At 33.9% G+C, this 21,888-nt stretch overlaps 3 protein-coding genes across 4 annotated transcripts; 2 read left to right on the top strand and 1 right to left on the bottom strand.

The window, feature by feature from the left end:
* The first annotated feature begins 131 nt into the window (after positions 1-131).
* Positions 132-1,276, top strand: LOC122594534. The gene is made up of 2 exons (XM_043766978.1): positions 132-533; positions 626-1,276. Exons 1-2 carry the CDS (start codon positions 150-152, stop codon positions 1,223-1,225), a joined length of 984 nt encoding a protein of 327 aa, XP_043622913.1. The 5' UTR covers positions 132-149; the 3' UTR covers positions 1,226-1,276.
* Positions 1,277-2,368: 1,092 nt separating this feature from the next.
* Positions 2,369-9,671, bottom strand: LOC122591317 (serine hydroxymethyltransferase 6-like). The gene is made up of 4 exons (XM_043763572.1): positions 8,085-9,671; positions 6,891-7,296; positions 3,397-3,498; positions 2,369-2,893 (listed from the first exon to the last, which is right to left on the bottom strand). Exons 1-4 carry the CDS (start codon positions 9,222-9,224, stop codon positions 2,670-2,672), a joined length of 1,872 nt encoding a protein of 623 aa, XP_043619507.1. The 5' UTR covers positions 9,225-9,671; the 3' UTR covers positions 2,369-2,669.
* Positions 9,672-15,710: 6,039 nt separating this feature from the next.
* On the top strand, positions 15,711-20,508 carry LOC122591198 (thiamine biosynthetic bifunctional enzyme TH1, chloroplastic). Of its 2 annotated transcripts, none has more exons than XM_043763421.1 (10): positions 15,711-15,798; positions 16,277-16,474; positions 16,588-16,662; positions 16,796-16,871; positions 16,944-17,019; positions 17,188-17,322; positions 17,444-17,508; positions 17,680-17,807; positions 18,297-18,547; positions 19,655-20,508. In XM_043763421.1, the coding sequence occupies exons 1-10, from the start codon at positions 15,736-15,738 to the stop codon at positions 20,196-20,198; spliced, it is 1,611 nt and encodes a 536-aa protein (XP_043619356.1). In that variant the 5' UTR covers positions 15,711-15,735; the 3' UTR covers positions 20,199-20,508. The 2 variants fall into 2 exon arrangements, with proteins under 2 accessions (XP_043619356.1, XP_043619355.1); XM_043763420.1 differs by having other exon boundaries at positions 15,717-15,798; positions 16,217-16,474.
* Positions 20,509-21,888: the final 1,380 nt, after the last annotated feature.

Genomic DNA, 21,888 nt, shown 5'->3' with positions numbered 1-21,888 from the left:
TTTAATCATCCCTTCCACTCCAATAGAAAACACCCATAATAGCACCCAACTACCCCTCTCTTTTCAACATATTTAAACCTCACCTCCAAAGTTTTACTCACTTTCTATTCTTTCACATTTTCATAATTTAAACTCCACCACCACATGATATGATGCATCATTCTTCTTCTTGTTCCTCCTCCACCACCACTAGCACTACATCCGTTAATGGCTACTATAACTTTCTTACTCGTAGTCTCGACGATCTTTATCGGTCGTATCATTCTCAAAATGTCATGTCCATCAACTTTCTACAACTTGTCCTCTCATCCCTCCAATCTTTCCATGCTCAATTGACCCTTTTGGTTCATAAACTACACTTGCCCGTAGGCGACAAATGGCTTGATGAATATATGGATGAGAGTGCTCGCCTTTGGGAAGTATGTCATGTCTTGAAATCGGGCATCTCAAATGTAGAAAATTATTGTTCCACGGGTGCCAACATCCTTTCTATTCTTGAAAACCATGATTTAAATTCACAACTATCACGCGAGGTAAAATCATCTTAATTATATAAAAACTTGTTTTCTTTAGTCTTTAGTAGCACTATATATTGAATTATAAACTTATACGTTGAATATTTCAGGTGCTTAGAGCGATCAATCGTTGCCAAAGGGAGAGTGCTAGATTGGAGGAAGAAAATAGGAGCTTGTTAGAAACTAGAATTAAACCATTGTCAATCAAATTTGATGAAAGTATTCTAATCCAATCAAAGTATAATGGTTTTAATGGTTTTAGAGGAGTACTATATGCATTAAAGAACATAAGCTCGTTGCTTTTAAAGATGATGGTTAATGGACTAGTTTATTGTTCAAACGAAACAACTTGTTCCTCTTCTTCGTACTATGAGAATACTAGTACTAGTTACAACGAAAATCACAAGGTATTCGGATCAAGTTTTATGGTCTCGGCTACAAGATTAAACGAGAGAGTGAATGAGCAAGAAGAGGGGCAAACTGGCATCTTACTCTATGAGTTTCAAAACACAAGACACACCATTGACAAGTTAAAAACAGAGTTGGAGAGAATTAGAGAATTTGACTTGGAAATTGATACAAGTGAAAGGATTGAATATTTAAAGAATTGTTTTGGAAGGTTGCAATGTGGAGTTGAGAATACTATTGTCCAACTTGATGATTTATTTGATGAGATTGTTGAAAGTAGGAAGAAACTCTTGGAACTATAATTTTTTTTGACATATTAGCTATTTGCCCTTCTATATTATTTTTATTTGTATTCAGCTTCTATCTTTTTAACTTTCTTCTATTATTAACGTGGGTCCACCCATTTTATGAATGATCATGATAGATACAATAAATTGTTTATCAATATGATGATTTTGACCATGCAAAAAGTCTATATATATAGAGAGCTATATATAAATTGATTTGAAAATATAGCAATATCAAAACCGTTGATATGTTTTTTCTTTCTATCTTTATTGATTGACAAATACAACTTCTAGAATTCGCTTTTGTTTTGAGCTCAAGTGATATGATATAACTATCGAAATATGGAAATGGGTTGTGGATTCTTCTTTTAAAGTAAAAGAGATTTGCATACAAGTTAGGGGACAGAAAGAATATAATAAAATCATGATAAATGTAGCTTCAAAAGAAAGCACAAACGCACATACATGTGTGTCACAAGAGCATTTTATATTCTCCATACCAATAATTATTTTTCAATTTATTCCCACCAAAATTTTGTTCTGTATGATAAGTTTTTTTTAATACAAAAAGAATGTCATTTGACTTGGTATTTTTCAAGCTAATTTCTTATTATTATCTGATTCAACATTGATGAAAGCAACTACCAAGTTGAATATGATTATGAATCATCATATATATGAGGAAAAGAATTTACGTAAGGGAAACTGGCAATAGACATAACTACACTAATAAACTGTCACAATTGACAAAATGGTAACTAGACAATTCACAATTTGATCTCTCTATAACCATGGTATCATACAACGCTTTAAAATCCATGTCACCAAAACAATCCAGGATGGAAGATTGGAAGATTATGTCAAAGCAAGATCAAGTACCCAACACCTAGAAATAAAACACCTACAACAATTCTTTTTCCCTATTTCATAAGCCAGAAACCGCCAGTTCAACCAGATGGTGGATTTGTAAAGACAATTTTGGAAGAATGCTTGCATGTTTCAGATCATATTTCCAGGTTTAAATCTTAAACTCATGTTGCTCTAATTTACGTACTTCCAATACCAAAATAAAATAACACTCCTTCCATTGATAATAACTTTTTTTATATTTGATAAGGCTAGAACAAATTTCAACACAAAAAGATCGGACAACAATAATACCAACAAAACAAAAAATGCTATTCAATATTATCAACATTTAATCACAAAGTCAAAAGAATAGTAACTGACCCAGCTGTCATTCTTCGATTTTTCTTTTTCGTTTTTCTAATTCACCTTCCACGTAATATTAACTAAATATGCAGGAAATTCTGTTTACCTGCGACCAACTTGGTTTTGATGGAAAACCTATGGCAACATGGCATCCAGAGAAGACTTCATAGGTTCCAGCATAACACATCAACACCAATATGCACTTGCAATCTTCCTTTATGGACACCGAGGCACATAAAGGGTTTTACTACAAATCTTGACCTGGCATCGCAAACTGAGTTGCAAAGTTCTCAACTTGGGCTCTAAGATCAGTAATGTCTTTGTTGTTTTCAAGTCCTTTCAAGAAAGATTTGAGCACTTTTCCATGTTCCCTCTGCACTGTACTTGTAATTTGAGCTGCTCGAAAAAGAAAGTCCGCCATTGTCTCGAAATCAGATTCCAGGCAACCTCGTGAAGTCATCGCAGGAGTACCTGAAGTACAAATATTCATGAGTATGTTCAAATTGTGTATATATAAAGGACAAACAAGTCGAGGCGGTAATGGGCAACACATTTTTAGATCAATTTTAAATGGGTCATGCTGGTCAGTTTGGGCAGCTGGCTAAAACGACTAAATTTACGGTTACTTTTTTTTTAGGTAAAGGGGAAGGTCCCCACAAAAGTTACAATGTTTTATGTAATTACGAAAGTACAAATGTACAACAATAATCTTAACATTATAACTTGTAAAATAGAACAATTTCATAGGTTATGCATTTTGAACACATTTTGGGTTACTTCACCCTATTTGATCTGCTAGACTGCTTCCATTTATACTAATGTTTAAAATTTTTCTCATCTGACCAGTTGCAGACAAAGTATAACCAGGAGGACAAGTTCACCCATAAATGGGTCAAAATTGCCTTCTTTCCTTAGTTTAATGATGATAAATTATTACATGAATAGACAAAAAAAGACTAAACGTTTCTACTCACCAATCCTCACTCCTCCTGGGATCAGAGTACCATTATCATCAAATATGGCAATTTTGTTGACAGTAATATGACACATTTCACATACTTTCTCCAAGTTTTTACCTGAAAAAGAGAGCAACAAAAATGAGGACCACATTCTTTTGATAAAAACCAAAGAATGTATGTGCTAGGACAAATGCACATGGTCAAACTGTATTCTCAAGGATATGTCCCAGTTGTCTATCACAACACAAACACAAAGCAAGCGCTGAAACATGTTAGTACGTAATACCACTTTCTCAATATACGCAATAACTTGCAGTTTTAGTTTGTTCCTCGTTGGATAGAACACCACACCATCTATCCCAGACCATGCATTAAATCATCACGTCTGAAAATAATGTTTCCTAAAAATATAAAAACTGAATAAAAACTTTGTATTGTTCCATATATACTATATCTATAGGCATCATAGAATAGGTTTCTAGGAACATATACTTCTACGGGCAACTGCAAGAAACTACTGTTTTGTAACTTAGTTGACCTCAATTCCCACACCCATGCTAATGACCTTTGGCCACCGGGGTGACCCATAAACCAAAAGGTTGGGACTTGGGAGTTCAACTCTCGCTTGAAATAAATTGTGTAAATAATAGGTGATTGTATGTGAATATGTGATAATTCTGTCGCTCAAAAGACAGGAACAAAAATAAATAACGAATTACCACAACCATAGTTGTCAACTCATGACTCAAAATCCTAAAACTTCAACTCGTAACCGGCAAGGCGACAAGCAAAGATATTAAATATTGGTGAATTTATATAACAAACAAAAAATACGTGGGAAAACTAAAATCAAAGAAATCCTTTCGAAAAACAGACCACCTATGTTATTGAAGAATATAACATATTTTTAAAAGATCGAAAATAAAAACTATATCATTATAAAATCTATATAAGGCGGAATTACATGAAATAATTAAAAAGCAGTTAATGTGTCCAGCTAAAAAGACATTAACCTATTTATATATATTTGAATGTGTGTTCTAGGCAGACACAGGACCAAGGAAATGACAACCACAGAACTGAAGACTTGAGCAAGAATCCATGCAAACTTGAGGACAGATGATCATAGTGAAGAAGGTAACCTAAAACTAAACTTGAGGCTGGACAGATGATCATGGGTGAGGCTGAACCAATAGTCAGAGTAAAGACCGGTGAAATTGTTTGATGTCTAGAACAGTCTAGTACAAGGCGATGCAACTAGTAACGAGTCCGTAAAAGAAAATGTGAGTATATACTCCATGTCAGTAAACGAGTTGGCTCTTAGTTATTGTAATATGATTCTACGCATGAGGTGGTCAAGTTCAGATTCAACTATTGAATTCAAAGACAATCATACGACAAGTCCAAGAGACATACTATGAAAGCAATTCTTATTTTGTTATCTGAGAACGATGGCTCCAATTCCCACAACGACTAAATAGCAAAAAGCCCAAACAGAAAAAGTGACAATAACCGTAAACACCTTGGGCTTTTACAAACAAGCACATATCCTGCTTTAGCAGCATTGAATTATTTATATACAACGCAATTTGAGACACCCTGCAACATTTGTGAACATTCGACATACATGAATAAATAATGCAATACAAAGTAGCAGCCATCATAAGTTCCTCTAAAAGTTTGGTTGTAATAAAATAGCTCCTGAACTACAATTTTCTAATGTTGCATACAAGTGAAAATATCTAAACTCTAAGTGGAATCTAACTGTGGGAGGGAAAAGGCAAGGCCATGTGCAGCAACATGTACTCCACAAAAGGAACCGCGCTTCGCTGTGGAAGTGGAGCGCGAACAAATATCAATATGTAATCGTTTATATATATACATACGCGATGGCAACTCGTTTATTAGTTATTACCTCCAGTAACGTAAAAGATAGCTTATTTAGAACCTCCAGTAACATAAAAGATAACTCAAGGCATTAAACAAGATATATTAAATTCAAGCATATACTGCATTACTGCATCTTATTTTTAGCTCCAATAAACATGTGGAATGAAAAAAATTAGTGCACAGTGAGATAAAAGAAGAAAATTGTATGGTTAAAAAACAGTTAGCAATTAAATTCTAGAAAAACTGAAATAAAAAATGATAAAGCTCGATGGGGTGAAACAAAGGTTTTACATTAGCAAGGAGCATCCAGAGGGAGAAAATAATATGGCAGAAAAATTATTTTCATAAGTTCGAGGAGACGAAAAGAAAGTTTTATTTTACTTGTTAATACATTTGTGACAATAATTTATTTGATACTTATCTATATGCAAGAATTTTTGACCAAAAAAAATTTAAAAATTGTAAAAAAAAATTACTTAAAAGATATAACAAACTTAAGCACCCGTTTTCTAGCCCAAATAAACATAAAGTAATCAAAAACTAGCACGGATGGAAAGAAAGAAAATTGAAGAGCACACTGCCATAAAAGGAAAAGGCGATATGGTTAAAAAATGTTATCAACTAAATTTAACAGATAACTTAAAAGATTAACCTATATGCAAGAGCAAGACATTGTGCCAAAAGGAATAAAAGGTAACAAATACAAAAAACTAACTGAGAGATATAACTAAAAGATATATAATATTAAACACATGTTGCATCTTATTTCTAGCCCCAATAAACATGAAGTAATCTAAAAAAGGTACGGATGCAAAAAAAAAAAAAATGAAGCTACTACACCCCTCCATAAAAAGAAAAAGTAACATGGTTAAAAAAGCTAGCAATTAAATTTAAGAGGCAGATTATAACTTTAATAAATATTTTTTTAAGTTCAAGGGGCTGAAACAGAAGTCTCGTATAGAGAAAGTACACGCCAATTCAGAAAACCCATGTTATCAGAGAGAGAGAGAGGAAAAATAAGGGGGGGGGGGGGGGGGGGGGGGGGGTCAATGGTCTTAACTAGTGCACTAGGGGCACTAGTTAGCAAATCCCTTCATAAATTAATGCATATATAGTGATATAACAAACCTCCGAGATACACAAAAAACAAACTTAACACTATGTCACTAACTAAAAGACCCATTGAACTAAACACACTGGCAGAGGCCTATTTCATCATCTCCCGGGTCTTATTAAATCTCAGCAATAAATGTCTTTCGATAACCATATAGAAGATGTGGATTTCATTCTGTTCTATTCCGTGTTTTAACTTTTAACAGTTCTGCAATGTATAGATTTGGCACACCTTTTTACTACCAGAGGTCTTATTAACTAAAAATTGTCCTTACCTTTTCAGAATATAAGATTGTACCAGAATATTTCTATTTAACTGGCACTATATTCATATAAAACACATCCTTATAAACTACTGGAAACTCCTGGGTCATTACAGGCCTTTTAAAGAAAAGTAAACTAGTGATGAGATGATGACAAATATGGCACTGGGTAGTGAAGCAAAACAACTAGAAGTACAAGAATACACAGAAAAAAAGAATAATATGAAAAGAGAGAACTGGTACCAGTCAATCCAAGATTTCTAAGATCCCAAAGTATTAAATGATTGTCAGTCCCTCCTGTTACCAGCCTGCAGTTCTTTCTCAATAAAGCAGATGCCAATGCTTGGGCATTTTTCTTCACCTGTTGCATGTATTCCATGTACTCTGGAGTAGCCAACTGTTTAAGTGCAATCGCAAGGGCAGCAATGTGATTGTTGTGTGGCCCACCTTGAAGCGCAGGGCATACAGCAAAATTAATCTTCTCTTCAAAGTCATATTTGTCACTACCATCACCTTGATTCAAAAGCATGCCTCTTTTCTTAGCCTTAAGACCCTTTCTGTAAAAAATTATACCTCCTCGAGGGCCACGAAGACTTTTATGAGTAGTTGAGGTTACAATGTCACATAACTCAAAGGGGCTTGCACATTCCTATAGAACACAGGGCACAAAATTGTTAACATATAACAATACGTCAATACATGGAAGTCAAATGAAAGAATAATATGGATTCGTAAACAGAAATTGTTACTCGTATAAGGAATAAGAATTGTTACACAAACAATAGACACCAACAAATGTAAATAGATGAAAATATTCTTGTTACTCAATGGCAGAACATAATAAGCCAATGATACACCTAAAAAGGTAGTCTAGTGAAGGAAGTATAAATGAAAAAACTCAATTTCACATCAATGTTTAGTCAGGGGCGGAACTACATTGTTTATAGGGGTAGCCTGGGCTATGGGTCCGCTAAATTCACGTAGTTTAAATTTTTCAAAAAATGATGTATTTTTTATTGGTGCTACGGGTCAAATAAATATGGGATACCGGTCATGTAACCAACTTTAAACTTTTGAAACATTTTTTTATCAATAAAACTTATAAAGATGTATCTTTACAACTAAATGATAAGGAAAAACTACTAAAAGTGCCAAAAATCCTTTTAAAAAATGAAACATTAAAAAAAATTCATGTTTAGTCCAGTAAAATGAAAAAGGGAGTGCAAATGAGAAACAATTGACAAAAAAAACTTTAATAGCAAAAATAGAACTTGCAAAAATAATAGTAAGTTTAAAACAAAACAAAACAAAAAATAATGTATACTCAAGCCATAATATAACCTACATCACAATGTAGTTCAAAAATGATGAACCGATACTAACATAAAGCAGCCAGCATCAATTTAGCAATTAGTAAAAAACTAAAAAATAATATACCTTGGCAGCAATAAGCCCACTAATTTGAGCCATGTCACACATCAAAACCGCACCACACTTATCAGCAATCTGCCTAAACTTACAATACTCCCATTCCCGAGGATACGAGCTACCACCACAAATAAGAATCTTGGGACGAAAATCAAGTGCTCTCTCTTCAAGTTTCTCAAAATCAATAATCCCCGTTTTCGGGTTAACTTTATATGAAAGACTTTCAAAGAAGATTGAAGCACCAGAAACTTTCCTCCCATTCGGTGTATAATATCCATGACTTGTATTACCTCCCGAAGGAGTATCCAGCCCCATAATCCGATCACCTGGCAACAACAAACCAGTATAAACAGCAAAATTTGCAGAAGTACATGAATACGGCTGAACATTCACACCCCAACTCTCCGAATCAAGTCCAAAAGCAGTCAAAGCACGTTGACAACAAATCATCTCAATTTCATCAATATACTGATTCCCAGTATAGTACCTAGCACCAGGCATACCTTCAGAATACTTATTCGTCACATGACTACCTAACGCTTCCATAACAGCTTTACAAACAAAATTCTCCGACGCAATCAATTCAATCCCTTTATACTGTCTACACTTTTCTTTCTCCAAAATCTCAAATATATCCGGATCAGCAGCCTGCAAAGACTGATTCCCCCAAGCCCTAACCGCCTGCCTACGCGATTCCAAACTCTGTCCTTGCCATGTTGACTCTACATGAACTCGTTTAGATAACACATTCGAAGACCCCGAATCAGCAATAGCCAAACTACTATTATGATTATTATTAACACTATTATTGTTATTATTATTATTATCTCGTCGTCTTTTCAAACACATCGAATGACCTAAAATTCGAAACTCCTCAACATCTTTCTCCCCCTCCTCCTCATCATCATCACCACCAACTCTACTCTCTTCATTCAAGTCCATACTCACACCATTCGTTTCATTCAAATCAACGTTTTTAGCGTCTGTTACCGTCTGCTGTTCCATTAACTGTAACGGAACCGCGGAACCAGCATGACTCGAACCATTTCGAAAACTCGAATCAATTTGAAATGAAACTGTGTCGTTTGGTATGTTGTGGGGTACAAACCCTAAGGATAAGTTTGATTGTGTTGCACGAGTCATGTCCATTTATATAGAGATAGATATAGAATATATATATATATATATATATAGATATATGTGTATAGATATGTATATAGATAGAATAAGGAAACGGTGTCGTTTCGAATTATGAAAGACTAATAACAGTGCCTGAAGAGAATAACAATGAAGTGATTACAGTGATTAATAAATTCATTGTCCATTAAATTTATGATTTGTAATAATAAACCCTAATTTACATATGTATAGATATAGATAAAGATAGATACAGAATTATAGATATATGTATATGTATTTGGGCGTACCTCTGTGTGTGAGTGTGTGTGTGTGTGGAGATGAAGAGATTTGTTTAAATTTGGGGATTTAGATTCTTTGATATTGATTTTGATTAGTGATGGAGAGAGAATGGGATGGGAATGAGAATGGCGTGGGTTTGACGGAGGGGATGGATGTATCTGGACAAGAAATGAGGTCAGGTGAGGTGTTTGGGGTTTGATGGACCGGGCTCGGATGAGTTGCTAAAAAAGGAATAGCGTGTTGACACGTGGGTGGTTTTCTTATTATATTTTTGTCTTACCGAATCACTTGTTTGAATTAGGAGCGTTATCGAGTCGACTCGTTCTATCTACAATACGGTTCGAGCTCAGCTTGAAAAAGGCTCGATTTTGGCTTGTATCTATAAACATGACTTGAGCTCGGCTTGAAAATATATATCACCTATAACAAAATTTATATAAATAGCTCTTTTAGATTAGAAATTTACTACTTGTATTTAAGAATTATATATATAAATATATACATAATATATGAATACTCGAAAAGCTCAATAAGTACTCGAGCCGAGCTATGTAAAGCTCTAGCTCGACTCGATAGTTATTTCGAACCTTAATTTAGGGCTCGAGCTCGAACTTGATAATAGTTCGACTCGATCGAGTCGAGCTCGAGCTTGCTCGAAAAAGCTCGGCCGTTGGCAACCCTAGTTTCAATAATTGTATCTATTCTATTTTTGTTTTAGAGTAAGTTACACGGTTGTATACTTTTTTTTTCTTTTGGAAAGGTGAATTTCTGAGGGTCTAAACATACGTTGTTTTAACCGGACCCGTGCTAGGACACCTCAGATTCGCATCACCATGACCACGTGGGGGGAAAACCCCCAATTAAACCGTTTGAAGACAGAACCTTTAAATTGAGGTAAACCCTGCCCCCTCAAACTTAAACCTGGGTATACCCAGAACAAACCCTCATAAAGGGACCTCCAATATATATCAAAATTGGCAATAGGATTCGAAGTTGGGACAAGGATGTCACCAAGGCACTCACCAACCAATGGACCAACTATGATATATACACGGTTGTATACTTATATGTGTGGCTTGTACAAATTGTTAATCGTTTTTATCTCGAAAAATTATATCGTGGTTGTTATCTGGCTCTATAAAAAGTTCCAAAATGATCATTAATATATGTACGTGTTTGCAATGTCACTTCAAGATTTTTAGTTATTTTAATTAACGTATCATGTGGATATACTCTAGTTGTCACTTAGTAGATAATTACAAAGTTATAGTTGTACACATATATTAGTGATTGGTCTTGATGAGTGGGCATTACCCAATATAGTTTTGATATCTCTTATATGTAGTCATCAATTCAGAGGACATGAAATAACAATTGTTCAATATTTATTTTCATTGTGTGTATTCTTTAACTTTAAAGGGGATTTGTTTGGGGACTTTATTTAAAGTCTAACAAAATCTTCCTTCTTTACTTGATCAAGCTTAAGACCTCTTGAACACTCTTTGAGTTCACCATGAGATGTGAATGTCGGCCTTGGCTATGGGCATGTTGATCTCAAGACCTGAGCAACCTATGGACTAGGACCAATAAGACTTCAGCCCTAATTATTATATAGTAGGTTTAATTTTAGTCTTTTTGTATAATTCATATACAATATTAGGTTTACAACCCATTAAATGAAACCACACAAGGGTTTTAACTTAACGCATAGGGTTTTCAAATATTATTCTATTGGTCGATAGTTTTTTTCTTATCTTTTTTTCATAATTGATGAGAAATACTTCATCAATCATAAGTCTTTACCTTTAATCATCAATCATAAACCTACACATAACACATGAACCTATATATATTTTGGTGTTTCTATATTAGCTATATATATTTATGTAATTTTTTCTTGAAGAAATCTTTGTTTTTGCAAGAGCCCAACACATAAAAAGATTTTTAAAAATGATACAAACAATTTTTGTTTTTTTAAGGTGATAGCTATTGTAACACCCCAATAATTTAAGGTAATATAAAATTAACCCTTATCATAGTTTTGACATTTAATTAATTTACTAGTATTTTGTTTTGGGATAAGGGGTTAATTTAGTTGGGATCATAGTAGCTAGCGGGTATAATACCTATTTAAAATTAAACAAAACGTGGCAAATAGGGAGACTAGCCAGCCAACATATTTGATGATTCACAAATCCATTAGTTAGACTTTCCTCTCAAGTCTTTCTTCCATTCATTCTTCCAATTCACAAAATTAGTCTATGAAACTAATCCCCTAAATTCTTCTATCTAATTTAAAGAATTAAGAAATTAATTGAGAAATTGTGGTTGCTTGGTGGGATCAAATTTAGCAAGGAAGAAAGGAAGAAAATTAGAATTTCAATTGTTTTAGTGGTTTTCTTCTTGAGGTAAGACTTATCCTACTAATTGAATTAAGAAATTAGGGTTCTTGATTATTGAAATTAGGGTTTTTTGTTATTTTTGGGGATTTTTAGAAATGAACCCTAATGGAATTAAAAAGGGGAAAATTAGGTTAATTTAAATGAGTTTTTATAATAAAACCCCATAGTGATAAACCTTATGTTTTAGGTGTTTGGCTAAAATTATGTTATGAAAATGATTATAGAAATTGTGTTGAAATGTCTTGAGTAGCCAAACACCATAATGATTGAGTTTATGGTGAATTTAGTTAGATGATTGTGAAAGAGTTAAGAATATTAAACTCTTATGTATTGTATATGAATAGGTGATGGTGAAGACCACCAAATTGTGCTTAATAGTCAAGTAGAGCCTAATAGACAAAAATTAAGGTGAGTGTATATGCATATAATCATGTTCTTGTTAATAGAGGTCATAGGTGGGTAAATTCCTATGACCCATATATTTGTTGATTATGTAAGCTAGTAGGTGGGTAAATTCCTACTAGCATATTATGATTGTTGATTTTATGAGCTAGTAGGTGGGTAAATTCTTACTAGCCAAATTAATGTGAAACTAGTAGGTGGGTAAATTCCTACTAGTGAGTTGTTTAATTAAGACTAGTCGTGGGTAAAGTCCTACTAGCATTATCCATGGCCATGTTGAAAATGATTTGTGATGATTTTGTGTTTATGCTAGATATGAATGTAATGGCTATCAAAAGATAGGCTATATATATGTTGCTTTGATGTTTCGGTAACTTGATTATGATCATATGTATATGCATTCACTAAGCGTTTTGCTTATGGTTTAGTTGTTTAAATTTTCTTATAGGAGAAGGTAGTAGCCGAGGTAAGGAAGCGGCTAAATAGAAGTGATTTGAAGAAGCTTTTGGGTAATAAACCATCATGTGATGGTTGGTCGTATTTGACGGTTAGAATTCCCTTTTTGGTCCATCTGCTCCCAAGTACCCCCAAAACTTGTGGTTTTGTTTATGAAATGATGAATTTGAATGTTATGGTAATGTGTCTTGTTTTGTTTCAACTCAACATTTAGTATTGTAAGAATTAGGTTAAAGTGTGAAATTTGGTTTGGCAAAATGGGTAAAATGACCCATTTACTTGTATAAACTTGGTTTGTATAAATGAATGGTATGAAGACTTTTGAAATGTTTTGTTTTGTGTTTTTGGTCAAAATAAAGTTGATTATCAGTTGTTAAAAGCCCGGTTTTGAGTAAAATAGGTTAAATGAAGTTTAAAGTATCAAATTGTACGAAACTGCAGGGGACGGCCTTTATGTGCAAGACGGCCTTTGAGCACGACCTATGCAGGACACAAGAGCTGTGCTCTTCTGTGAAATTTACTAAAAATTTGCCGAGGCTTTGTACGACTTTTCCGGAACCTGAAACTCACACCATAGACTTATATTAACATCCTAAGAAGGTTATATTTGTTATTTTTCAATTTTGATGACTTTGATTTTTGACGAAAATCGGCAATATTTTTCTAAGTATAAAAATGTCCAACTTATCTAACATAAGTTTTTAAATGGTTGTATGCTTTTCGAGTCAAAATGGTTTGGGGCGTTATAGCTATCTAACTTATAACTTCTCTTAATTTTTTCTTATATATAGTTCAATATAACTTACGCTGTATAGGATATATATAATATATCTCACGAGTCAAAAGCAGTTAAACAGTTAGCAATTTTAATTATTGAAAGTAGATTTTAGCTAATGTAAATTATGACGGAATATCGAGGTTCTTGCATCAAAAAATGCACTTAGACATCATTTTAGGCGATTGGTATGTTCTGGTTTCAGTTCAAAATTTAACTTCTCGGATTGTAAACGTATAACTTTTTATTTATTCAATAAATCGTGTGTGATGAGCCACATATCTTGACTTAGGTTTCAAACCCTTGAAAAAATTGAGTTGTATTATATAAAGTTTTTGGCATGGGCGTATTTTCTACCATCTAGCCATGAGCATATGAATCCTCAAGACAGGCTAACATTGACTAAGGGTGATGTTAAATTTTGAGTGGCTGTAGTCCAATTTTCGATTAAATAGACAAGATATTTTAATTTTGTTAGAAATAATGACTTTTTTTGTTGTTGTTTTCTCTCACTTTCATAATTTTGTAACTTGCCCTATTTTATATAAAATTTGAAGCCCATAAAACCAACCTAGTGTATAAACTTGAGGGTCTTAGCTACGTGGGGGTTGTAGACTATTGCTTAACCCCTTTAGCTATTTCGGTGGGTCGTTTGTGTTTGTCTTCCTCTATTTTTTTCCTTTTTCCTTACATTTCATCTATCACTCAATCTATCTTTTTCATGTTCTTGCATTATCATCATTACCGTTTTAGGGTTAAGAAAGTCAATATTCTTGTATTGAATAGTCAAAATAACACATAATAATCAAAATCAGCAACTTGTGACACATTTTCATATATGTATGAAGCGTGCTTTTGGAAACATGTCTTTTTGCCTATATTGGGTTACTAAAAAGATCTTTACATGAAAGGAGCAAGAGGGGCCTAGGCTCCCCCTAAATTTAAATTTTGTATTTTTCATGGATTTTTTAAAATTTTCTAATAGGTTTTAACATTTTGTCCCCTTTTAAAATTATTTTTTATGAATTTTTTAATTTTTTCTCTTTTGAAATTTTTTCCTATTTGCTATATATATGGAAAACTATAAATGAAATGAAGTTTCCTAACTTAACCTCATGTTTGTACTGATAAAGTCATAAACAATGCAAATTATATATATATATACTAAAATGTAACTTTGGCATGTGAAGGGGGAGTACTGTAGCTAAAAGTACACCCCTACATGCTTAAGTTACAAGTACTTATTGCACAACTTTTTACTGTAGCTATTAGTACACTTTTTCATGCATAAGGTACAAGTAAATAAGCTTTAATATATCACTACTATATAGTAACAACTTACTTGGTGGGCCCAAACAAAAATTCTTCATGCGCAAGGTACAAATACATAAGCTTAAAATATAGTAAAAACTTAGTTGGTGGGCCCTACAAAATATTTCCTACATATTCTTTTAAATGTTCATCATACTATAGCTAAAATGTACAATATTTAATGCGTAAAGTATAACTAATACAACAGTGGTTAATTTCACACAAAATATATTATCAACATCATTAACATCTACTGGATTTAATAACAGCATAAAAATACTTGCACACTGTTTACCAATATCTGACTGTACAAACACTTTTGCATAAGGTACACACTCATAGGTTGTCGTTTAATTTACACTTATATTATTTCATATTATAGATTAGATTTTAGTGGTTCACAACCAATTTAAATAAAAAAAACCTCTTACATTTATATTTTCTGGGTAATAAACATATAGAAGTCCAATTGACAAAGCCATATTACGTTTCAAATGATACAACTCATAAATATATTTACGTGCCAACTTATATGTTCACTAATTACTTTTTCTAATAACGCAAATTATGTATTTACTCTCGCGGCGAAGTGCGGGTAAAATTTCTAGTTACTGTAATTGTTAGTTTTGACCTTAGTGAAAATAAAAGCAACCTTATAAAAAAAATAATCAAAAAATAAATTTTAGGTTATTTTTTACGACAATTTTCAATATCAAAATCCAAAGAATTACGAGAAAACACCTAAATCCAGTTTTATGTTAATTTGTGTGACTGACAAATAGCTAGTTACCACGTGTCCTATTTTAAGTAACAGACAATGTACTTCTTAAAAAGACTGCTATATCTCTCACACTTTACTCATTATTATTTTATTAACTGAATAAACAAAAATTACATGAATTCCATAACAATTTCAAGCACCATTTCAACCCCAATTTTTCATCACACCACCAACAAGGTACACACACACTTTTTATTTACTCTCGTATTTTTAATACCTTCATACGTAATTCACACCTCAATTTTGTTACCCGCTGTAAAAATTGAGAGTGAAATTGATGCTAGTTTGTTATTTCTTGTAAATTAATGTTAATTCTTAAACAGAAATAATCTAGTATGTAAATTTATTACATGTATTTATTTATATGTACTTATTTTCTAGGTAAATTATTGTTAAAAAGAATTACTCAATTTTCGGCCCAAAATGACTGTCCACTTTAGTGCTTGAGTACCTCTGCAGTTAATAATAATATTTTTTTTTTTAACTAAAACGATAACCGTTGTATTTGGCGATTAATCGGTACTGTAATTGTATGTAGTAATGAAAATAATATGTATTAGATGTTTTCTAACTTTGTGGATGATCACCCAATTAGATATGTACAGTATTCAGTTCGAAACAAGGGGTTGATCAGTTTGGTGGTTTAACTGTCAAGGCAATGCCGGAGGAAAAGGCGTTAACCGACACAAATGGATCCAGTGCTAAAAAGGTCCCACATGTTCTGACTGTGGCTGGCTCGGATTCAGGAGCTGGTGCAGGAATTCAAGCCGATATCAAAACTTGTGCTGCACGCGGAGTCTACTGTTCCACTGTGATCACTGCTGTTACTGCACAAAATACCCTTGGAGTTCAGGTTTTGAAAACATTCATATATATATATATTTAGTACAAGTAACATGAAGATGTTTCTTTTGTTTTCTTAGTTTTATTTTTTGAACATTGACGAGTATTTTTGCTGCTACTTAGGATGTGAGCATTCTTCCAGAAGAGTCGGTTGCAGCACAATTTAAGTCTGTGCTGTCAGACATGCGGGTTGATGTTGTAAGATTGATTTTACATTTGCTTACAATCTACTTGTTATATTTGTTTTTGATAATTGTGTGATTTTGAGTTCTTCCATAATGTTGTTTTGTGCATACGTATTGACATCAATTTAATATGGATATGAACTTAGGTGAAAACGGGCATGCTTCCGTCTATCACTATGGTCAAGATTCTTCATGACAGTCTAAAGCAATTTCCTGTTCAAGGTATGACACATTGATTTGAATTACAGTAAATATGACTTCTGAATTGAGTTGGTCTAACATTATTAGAGGCAGCTTTGGTGGTTGATCCTGTCATGGTTTCTACCAGTGGAGATGTGCTTGCCGGGCCTTCAATGCTTGACACGTTCCGGTATGATATCACTTCTTATACTATATCCGCTTATGCCAATATTGATAGTTATACCCTCGTCATTTCAAGTGCTCTTTTGTTGTTTTGCAAAATAATCAGTATCTTCTAGATGCATTTGTATTATACTAAATAATTTGTGACTGGTTTCAATATGTTTGTTTATTGCAGGAAGGATCTTCTTCCTATGGCTGACATTGTGACCCCAAATCTAAAAGAGGCGTCTGCTTTACTTGGTGGTTGGCAATTGGAGACGGTTAGTGACATGCGCACTGCTGCAAAATCTTTACATGATTTGGGACCACGGTAATTCTTTTAACATGCATCATTGATCACATCTTTTATGTCCTTTTGCCACTTTTAGTCAACATTACTCTTGCTCTCTTTTATACTAGTAATGGAAGTAACATATTTCAAATTGTTTCAGAAATGTTCTTGTGAAAGGAGGCGACCTTCCTTCTTCCTCAGATGCTGTAGATATATTCTTTGATGGTAGTTTTTCATATCAATAATACTACATTTTAAAGGCTCGAGCCTAATTATTCTTTTGTTCTGTATTATAGTTTATGTTTTCATATATAATTTGTGTTTGGGGCGTATTTGTACTTTTCTTTGTTACCTTCGTATCTACTTTTTTTATATATGCTTAAATTGATCATGCAGGTAATGATATTTATGAATTACGTTCATCACGGATACAAACTCGAAATTCTCATGGAACTGGTTGTACCATGGCATCATGTATAGCAGCTGAGTTGGCAAAGGGTGCTTCAATGTTATCAGCTGTTAAGGTATTTTACTACTTTTATAACTTTGGGAGATCTTAGCTTCTCGTAAGTAAGTGGTGCTCAATGTGTCAATGAGCATCTCGCAAGCTTTCTTATATAGTGCCTAAGTCTCATTATATCTTGATGTTATAGGTTTAGTTCTAAAATGTTGAGGAATTAGACAAGTTTCATTATATCACTGATTGAAACTCAGCTCAGTGTATACGCTTGATAAGAAATGATCATATGAGCACATAATGTGTTGAGTATACGCTTGATAAGAAATGATCATATGAGCACATAATGTGTTGAGTATACGCTTGATAAGAAATGATCATATGAGCACATAATGTGTTGAGTTAAGTTATAACCAATGGTAAAAGCAAAAAGGAAGATCTGAAACCTATCTTAATATGAAAAGTTAGGATATTGTATTGGCTAAGGCTCCGATATTGCATTTGTGTTTCCTTGATTGTAGCTCTAGCCCTCATTTAATTGAACTGTCTTATGAAGGTAGCAAAACGATATATTGAGACTGCCCTGGAATATAGCAAATGCATTTATATTGGAAACGGACCTCAAGGTCCTTTTGATCATACATTTAAGCTAAAGAGGAACATTTTAAGCAGGCTGCAACCGTTTGATCCTAGTGATCTCTTCTTATATGCCGTCACAGATTCAGGGATGAATAAAAAATGGGGTCGTCCCATTACAGATGCTGTTAAAGCTGCCATCGAAGGAGGTGCCACTATTGTGCAGATAAGGTTTATCTTTTTTTTTTTTTCCCTTTCCATCCCCTGCTTTCTTGGTTTATGATTATGAGATGTAAATCTTCTTATTACATCTCTATGGGGTATGGGTCCCAACTTTGTGTGATACTTCCTTGAAAAGTCACTCGGATGTTTTGAGTATGTTAGGCTTTAGCAATGGGTATGTCATCATATCCAGCTGGAGGGATTTACGACCATAATATTATGCTTTTTAGTGCAGATAAGTTATCATTATAGCGAAATTGATCCATGAGCACTAAGTTTTGCAACAAGAAGCAATGTTTTAGAAGACTATAAATAGGTGCAAAGGTTCTTTTGGCTTTAATAAGATCTGGATTACTTATGTTATGATAATATTTTTTTTGGAATAATGGTTTGTGCATTAGTTCCTCAGTTTTTCTTTTTTTAAACGAACAAAAAAGTGTTTGCAAGTCAACCTAACCCAACTCATCTTGTTTTGACCCTTAAACCAAATAATGACCCACTTCAACGCAAATCCATTCTGACTCACGAGCCAATCTTGACTGCCCTAGAGAGCAGTTTTTTTTTCTTCTTCATACATGCTTCAAAAGATGTGTTGTTGAACTTCAAAGTTGACAAGAGAGGAGATAGTCTCCTGGACAGAGTCAACACCTTATGTAAATTTAGCTTGAAAATGTTTGTCAAAATGGGAAGCATTGCAATGCTTGCATAAAATGTACAGAACTATACAGTTAAGAATCTTCATACTGGGTTCTATTGCCAATTCTATTCAGATAATCATAGTACTTGTTATGTAATTAGTAACAAAGTTATATACTTATATACTGCAAGTAATGCAATTTTTTTTTGTATGGCATAGAGTTATGGCAAAATGAACAGGTCGGTCGGTTGGGTAATGTCAAAACAGGCAGGTTTAGTTAATCTGCTTACTTTTTATTGTAAACATTAGGATATTGAATATGATTATAAAATATTTCATTATGTTAAAAATGTTGGTTATGCTTTGGCTAGTTTCAGCCTGTCAACATCACAGACCACATCAACCTGTTAGAGTGCTATCACATAAATGACTTAGTATATGGTACCCTAACATAGACTATTTCTTCTACTGTTCATCAGGGAAAAAGATGCTGAAACAGGAGATTTCCTAGAAGCAGCTAAAGCATGTCTTGAAATTTGTCGTGCCCATAGCATCCCTTTACTGATCAATGATCGGATTGATATTGCAATGGCTTGTGATGCTGATGGAGTCCACGTTGGTCAATCCGACATGCCAGTCCACACTGTACGAGCTCTTCTTGGGCCAGAAAAGATTATTGGTGTATCATGCAAGACACCAGAGCACGCTCTAAAAGCATGGGCAGATGGTGCTGATTACATAGGATCAGGAGGCGTATTCCCTACAAACACCAAAGCGAACAACCGGACCATTGGTTTGGATGGTCTGAAAGAGGTTTGCTTGGCTTCAAAGCTACCTGTGGTGGCTATTGGCGGCATCAATCTCTCGAATGCGAGATCTGTGATGGAATTAGGGGTGGTGAATCTGGAAGGGGTGGCTGTTGTTTCTGCCCTGTTTGATAGAGAATGTGTTTCTGCGGAGACAAGAAAACTCCATGGTTTGTTGACGGAAACCGTTGCAAAAGTAGGAGCAACTGCTAACTGAAGGCTCCTTAGGCTTGGGGGTTATGGTAAAACAAAGAAAATGTGGTTTTCGCTGAAAAACCATTTACCTCATATGCAAATGCAATATGTGATGATACTCCCTCGTAATAAGTTACACAAGTGTTTGGGGATTCGTTTTGAAAGGTTTCTATAACAAAACAACAAGAATCATGTAATTAGCTGTGACATGTTGCAAGTGTTGGTGTTTTGACTGTTTTATTTTTCTTTAGGCTGTAACAATAGAAGATCATCAGTTGTTTGAACTTAAATATCTGATGGTGGTTGATTATTGAAAGAGATTAATTATCATATCTTGTTTCTGTGAACTGTGGAAAGTAGGAAACTCCAATTGTGGATGAACCTATGAATGAAAGATTCAACTATATTGAGTTGGGTCCAAGAATCCCAGAAATATGCAAGAAGGGGTCTTGGACAAAGTTTATAAGAATCAGCCTAAAATAACAGAAAATAAGAATCAATTCAGTTACTTATACTTATAACATCATCTCAGTTGCAGTGGTCGAGCATGATACTCACTTGTTGCTTTAGATAAAAGTGTGAATAAATTTCTACGAAACATCATCTCATTACAAGTGTTAATGTAGGACAGCATTAAAGAACACAAAATGTTTCACATACAACGTTTGATTAAAAAACTACGTTAAAGAGTTGACCTCGCTAATGGGATAAAGATATGAAAATCTACATCTCACGTAAGTCCTCATCGCTAAGTTCCACACTTGGCCGGTACCCAACAAGTGTATTTCAAAAACAACATATGAGAAAAATATTAGTGATCAAGCAACAATAGTGTTTCCATGTATGAACCTGCAAGGCGTAGAAACTTATTCATAGGTTTTCCAATATATTTGAAGCTTTTCGAGTCAGGTTCAAAATAAAGAAGTTGCGATTTCCCAGGATCGACCTTCATTTGTAATATAATTTGGCCATCTATTGTGAATCAAAGTACTTTTACTTTCCAGCTTTCCCAATATGTTGGATGGTTTGGTGGGTTGATAGTGTGAATGAGTTTTCAACACCACGCGCCTCCATCTTCATCATCCATACACTCATTTCTTGTTTCCTTTCATGGATTTGAATCACAACAAGGGACTCCCTAAGCTTAGATAATTGCAAACAAGTGTTTTCTGATTCTGCTAAAGTAGGGGGGAGGCATAATTCTGTAAACTGTTCATTAATGATATTAAATGACAAAATCACATATATTGATGAATGATCATCGTCACTCCGATCATAAACAATCCAATAAATAAACTTTGGATTTTCTAATAGACGGATTCCAAATGACTAATCTATCCTTTCCATTGGAAAATCCAAACAATCCTTGCGAGTAACCTATCAATTCACACCGGGAGTCCAAGTCCTGAAAATTATCATCTGACTCCGGAAGAGTAAGGAGTTGTTTAAAACCCATATCATCATCATCATTGCATATATAATTTGTTCGCTTGTTTTTCTTTAAATTTCTGCTATTATTAAAACCTACAAAAAAGAAATCAAAAGTCTGCTGCTGCTGTAACCGGAGATGAATCGGATGACGGATTTCCATTGTTTAGAAACTGAAGTGAACCTAACCAATTAATGATTTCGGGGGAAGCCTTTTCATTATTTCAATCTCTATATCCAATCCCAATTGTAACATCATCATTCTTTTCATTTCAGTCTAAATA

This window comes from Erigeron canadensis, chromosome 3 (assembly GCF_010389155.1).
Source record: "Erigeron canadensis isolate Cc75 chromosome 3, C_canadensis_v1, whole genome shotgun sequence".
Taxonomy (NCBI): domain Eukaryota; kingdom Viridiplantae; phylum Streptophyta; class Magnoliopsida; order Asterales; family Asteraceae; genus Erigeron; species Erigeron canadensis.
This window is presented reverse-complemented; position numbering and strand designations above follow the sequence as displayed.

What these genes read in the sequence shown, in the direction of transcription:
- LOC122594534 (XM_043766978.1), top strand. Translation starts at nt 150, where the DNA reads ATGATGCATCATTCTTCTTCTTGTTCCTCCTCCACCACCACTAGCACT. An exon ending in ATTCACAACTATCACGCGAG is followed by an intron (nt 534 to 625) that starts GTAAAATCATCT and finishes TGAATATTTCAG; the next exon opens with GTGCTTAGAGCGATCAATCG.
- LOC122591317 (XM_043763572.1), bottom strand. Translation starts at nt 9,224, where the DNA reads ATGGACATGACTCGTGCAACACAATCAAACTTATCCTTAGGGTTTGTA. An exon ending in GTGGGCTTATTGCTGCCAAG is followed by an intron (nt 7,297 to 8,084) that starts GTATATTATTTT and finishes TGTGTTCTATAG; the next exon opens with GAATGTGCAAGCCCCTTTGA. An exon ending in TAGAAATCTTGGATTGACTG is followed by an intron (nt 3,499 to 6,890) that starts GTACCAGTTCTC and finishes TCTCTTTTTCAG; the next exon opens with GTAAAAACTTGGAGAAAGTA.
- LOC122591198 (XM_043763420.1), top strand. Translation starts at nt 15,736, where the DNA reads ATGAATTCCATAACAATTTCAAGCACCATTTCAACCCCAATTTTTCAT. An exon ending in TTCATCACACCACCAACAAG is followed by an intron (nt 15,799 to 16,216) that starts GTACACACACAC and finishes TCACCCAATTAG; the next exon opens with ATATGTACAGTATTCAGTTC. An exon ending in AAAATACCCTTGGAGTTCAG is followed by an intron (nt 16,475 to 16,587) that starts GTTTTGAAAACA and finishes GCTGCTACTTAG; the next exon opens with GATGTGAGCATTCTTCCAGA.